This window comes from Anser cygnoides, chromosome Z (genome assembly GCF_040182565.1).
Source record: "Anser cygnoides isolate HZ-2024a breed goose chromosome Z, Taihu_goose_T2T_genome, whole genome shotgun sequence".
NCBI lineage: Eukaryota > Metazoa > Chordata > Aves > Anseriformes > Anatidae > Anser > Anser cygnoides.
In genome coordinates, this window is record NC_089912.1 from 22,374,273 (window position 1) to 22,378,391 (window position 4,119).

Below are 4,119 nucleotides of genomic sequence, written 5' to 3' on the forward strand. Positions count from 1 at the left end.
CATCACAAGTCAATGGCTGTGTTCATACCAGCAATTTTATTGCAACAGCTGAACCGAAACAGTGAGGCAAAGCAATTGTCACTGAGTTCTTTGTATGTCCTTTATGATAGGGTGCAGAAGGGGAAGGGAAGATAATTCAGAATTATATTTTTGTGTGAAAATTCAAGCCAGTTCTGCTTAAAGCTGTTAATGTACACATACAGTTCAATATCTTTATAATCTACACACTCCAGTTGTATCTGAAAATAGGGTTTAGAATTCAAGGTTGATTTATAAGACCCTATTTGTACTGTGGCAAAATAGATGAAGATGGCTGCTTCCTGTCATACACAACTGGTTGCTCCAGTAATCCTGGCAGACATTAAGCAGAATAGGTTATAAAAATTCTCAATATTTTTAGTGAGCAGCAGCAGGATGTTTACACCTACTGTTCCAGGAAAGCAGTAAAGCAGTAAAAGGTTACACTGTTTACACTTGGGAGACAAAAGCTGATCACCAAGACTAGTTTTACTCATAATTACTATGTAATGAATAAAACTAGCAGTTTAAAATCTGTCTACACTATTATTTCTCAAGTACAACAACATAATCTTGTTTGTTTTTCTTTCATTTTTATTTTTTTATTTTATTTTTATTTCTATTTTTACTTTTATTTTTTGGGGGCATTTGGCTTTTTTTTTTTTGAACTCAAAGTGTCTAGGCATTACGCTTTGTAATGCTATGTCTTTTCCATGCTATGCTTGAACAGAGTCCTTGGAATTCATTTATGTTACTCCCAGATTTTAACATGATTGAAACTAATTTTACTATCATTGTTAAATGTACTGAGCTCACATGAGGAACAATTTTCCAAGGCTCATAACGTAGCCAAATGAATCCTTTTTTTTTTTTTTTTTTTTCCTCTGAAATGCATGAAACGCATGTCTGTCCATTATAATCTCTCTTACTGCCACGTTTTAACTTTTAGCCTCCAGCTGTTTTGGCTGGGGAGCTGCTTGACATAAAATAAATATACGAATAAATATAAGATAAAGGTAATGAATACTCTCTGTGTTTTCCTGATTTCTAAACAGCTTTTCCACAGACCTGTTCCTCAGGAAACACCTCTTTCAATGCAGAGTGACCGTCTGAACCACACAGGATTCATTGTCATACTCGGGCAATTAAAAGTGTTTTGGCTAGTTGTATTGTAGTCTGCATCAACAACAAGACAAGGTCTTTATGTACTTGTATGAAGTATGGCAGAGATGCAGTTGGCCTGATTTCACTCATGGTTGAGCAAAAGTGTAAATAAAACATTCCTGTCCTCTTTTGCTCTAGCATCGCCAGAAATCAGCTACGGAACAGTTCAGTTGATGATTTCACAAAGACAGCTTGGAGCTGTACAGAGAATTGAATTCCTGACAAACTCCTTGTCTTCCTTCACAAGGTAATGACAAAGTAAGAGCAGTGAACAGAAGTGGACCTAACTGGGACATCTTAAAACTGGAACAGCGTAGTCTACTGGCACTGTCCAGGCTCACAGAAGGGACAAACCCACCACTGCAAAGGAAATCAGTTAAATCAAGTTCTATGCCAAGCTACACCAGCTTGCTTTTCTGTGTGCCTGTCAAGCTACACAGATTCGTATAAAACTTAGATCAGAGTTTGGATTCAGTTACTTGGACTCAGATAAAAAAAAAAAAAAGTTCTCTGAATCTCTGAAGTAATTTAACTTAGTTATGCAGACATATACTTAAACCTCTCCACAAAATTGTTACATGTAACCATTTAGTTGGCTCTCTGGTAGTCAGTCACCTGTCAGTTACGTTAATCTGTTTTTCAAACTTATCAAATGGCTAACCCTTTGAAAGAGTTTCTTATTTTATGACCTAAATATAACTATATCACTGAGACAAAGTACTTAAAATAGCTCAACAGGAGTCTGAACAAGAGGTTTTCCATCCTCTTAAATTAGGATCCTGGTAGATTGGTAGATTTTTAGTTACAGTACTTGCAAAAGAAACCTGCAGTCCTGACCCCTCTGATTATCTCCTAGGAAATAGTCTTGGGGGGTGTGGGTTAGGGTGGAACAGAGGCAGAAGGTAATCTGAAAAATTACCAGTTTGTATTCAGATGGACATGTGCATCCCACATCTAGTTATATCAATATGAACAGACAGATCTATGCACATGAGCATGTGTTTCAGAAAGAGACAGAAGAGATTTCTGGACTGTGTTACCATAAATGTTTCTAAAATCAACCCCTGCCTTAAGTTCCATTTAGTTCTTGTGCTGGGAACCAGGAGGCCAGGAGTAGGCTGAATTCAAAATGCTACTTGTGTCATAAAAGCTCAGCTAGGCAGAAAGCTGGGAACATAGCGGTTGACAAAGATAGAGCAGAGAGCTCCATGGCTTATTCTTAATTAGGTGTTGGCACTGGTTCTTGTCAAACAAGAGGAAAGAGTGTATGCTGAAGCACACTGACACACACAGACAGCACCAGTCACAGTTGGAGAGAATACAAAGTGCATTCAAGCTGGCATTGAAAGGGATTTAGATAAGTACTTGAGGTAACAAAAATCGAAAAAAGAGGATGATAGTGGTGCAAGCTTTGGATGAATTGCAATGGAGTGCACCTTTATTACAGCTTATCAGTCTCCAGACAGCAACAAACCTGCCTTCCTAGTGCATTTCTCTTCTTGGTCTCTTGGATTAAAGGTCAAAGTAACTCAAATTTATATGTTCCGTCTCTCTTGCTGCTCGTACACATTCACCACACATCTTTGTGAATTCGTATACTATGGATGAAAGCTTCAGCTTCTTGAATGTAACAGAAGCCTTTTCCATGTCGAAAAGGCTCCGTTTTCCCCCTCAGACAATTATTGGCTGGAAGAGGTTGCAAATAATGTGATATTAAAAGGTCACAATGGTACTGCTGGAATAAATACACATCTGGCAATGCACCAGTCTCAATCCTTCTTGTCCCCACTGTTCTATTTTACAATCATTTGACATATTCGAATAGCTAATATGTGGGTTTATTAATAATACATATAGGCAGTATCCTAACATACACAAAAGCTGTGTGTTTTCACAATGTGTATAAGCACTTCAAGCAATAAGCTGTGCACATTTAGCTACCAGATGGTAGTTCTTATCACAGATAAAAGCACATATATGTTACTATAACTACACCCTCAAAAAGAAAATTATAAGAAAAAAAATGCTCTCCACATCACAGCTTACATTATCCATTTACTTAGGCAGAAAACAGCATATGTTTTACTGCTAGGGAAATGCAGTACTTGAGAGAAAAATAAGATTGCGGGGGGGCGGGGGGGAGGGGGGAGGGAAGGAAGAAAGCTGAAGTAACAGATTTAATATGGATGTTTTACAAAAGGTTTGTTTGGTGTAACAGTAAGACCTTAGAGTGCATATGTTGCAATTAATGTATTTAATTTCTGGACTTCACACGTCATGTAAAAGAAGGTGTTTCCTTCCTAATTCTTCATCTATTTTTGCTTTTGGCACCACATGATCTTCACAGGAGGCCTAAAAACGTTTTAGGGAAATACTTTTCATTGGGATATCTTAACATTTTGGTAAAAATAAAAAAGGACACAAAGGACACAGCAAAAGAAGAATACCTGATTTACTAAAAGCAACAGAAACATTATACTGAATTGTTCTTATAAACCAATGTACATCCATTCAGAAGGTTATTAGTAGTTCACAACTCTGTTTTCTTTGTACTTCTTTTGTCTCAGATTTTCCATTAAACACACACACACAAAGAGAAACCCTAAAAACCTAGCGTAAAGAGGCTTCCACTTTCACAGGCAGATTCAGCTCCTTTTAGGATGCTGCACAAACATCTGTGGATGAGCAGCCTTGAACGCATTTTGATTCAAAGCAAACTCACACGATGCCCCCCGCTTTGCAAGGGTGGGGAGCCGTTTCACGGCTGCTCTCCTTGGCGGGGGATCGGGCTGCCGCCAGCACTGTGCTCCTGGCTGGCAGCCAAGCAATCTCCGCTTCCCGATGAAGCCCCGATCCCATCTGCTCCAGCAGTGCAATATATTCCACTTCAGGTCAAAAGCAGGGAGCCAGTGGTATTAACATTACACTAATCTGTAA

At 38.5% G+C, this 4,119-nt stretch overlaps 1 protein-coding gene across 1 annotated transcript in view; it reads right to left on the reverse strand.

Moving 5' to 3' along the window:
* The window catches only part of LOC136789121 (cilia- and flagella-associated protein 251-like), a 25,118-nt gene extending 22,289 nt beyond the window's left edge, over positions 1-2,829 (reverse strand). The window contains exon 1 of the mRNA XM_066988867.1: positions 2,757-2,829. Within this exon, the coding sequence (XP_066844968.1) occupies positions 2,757-2,829 (73 nt within the window). The remainder of the gene's footprint in view (positions 1-2,756) is intronic.
* Between the last annotated feature and the right edge of the window lie 1,290 nt (positions 2,830-4,119).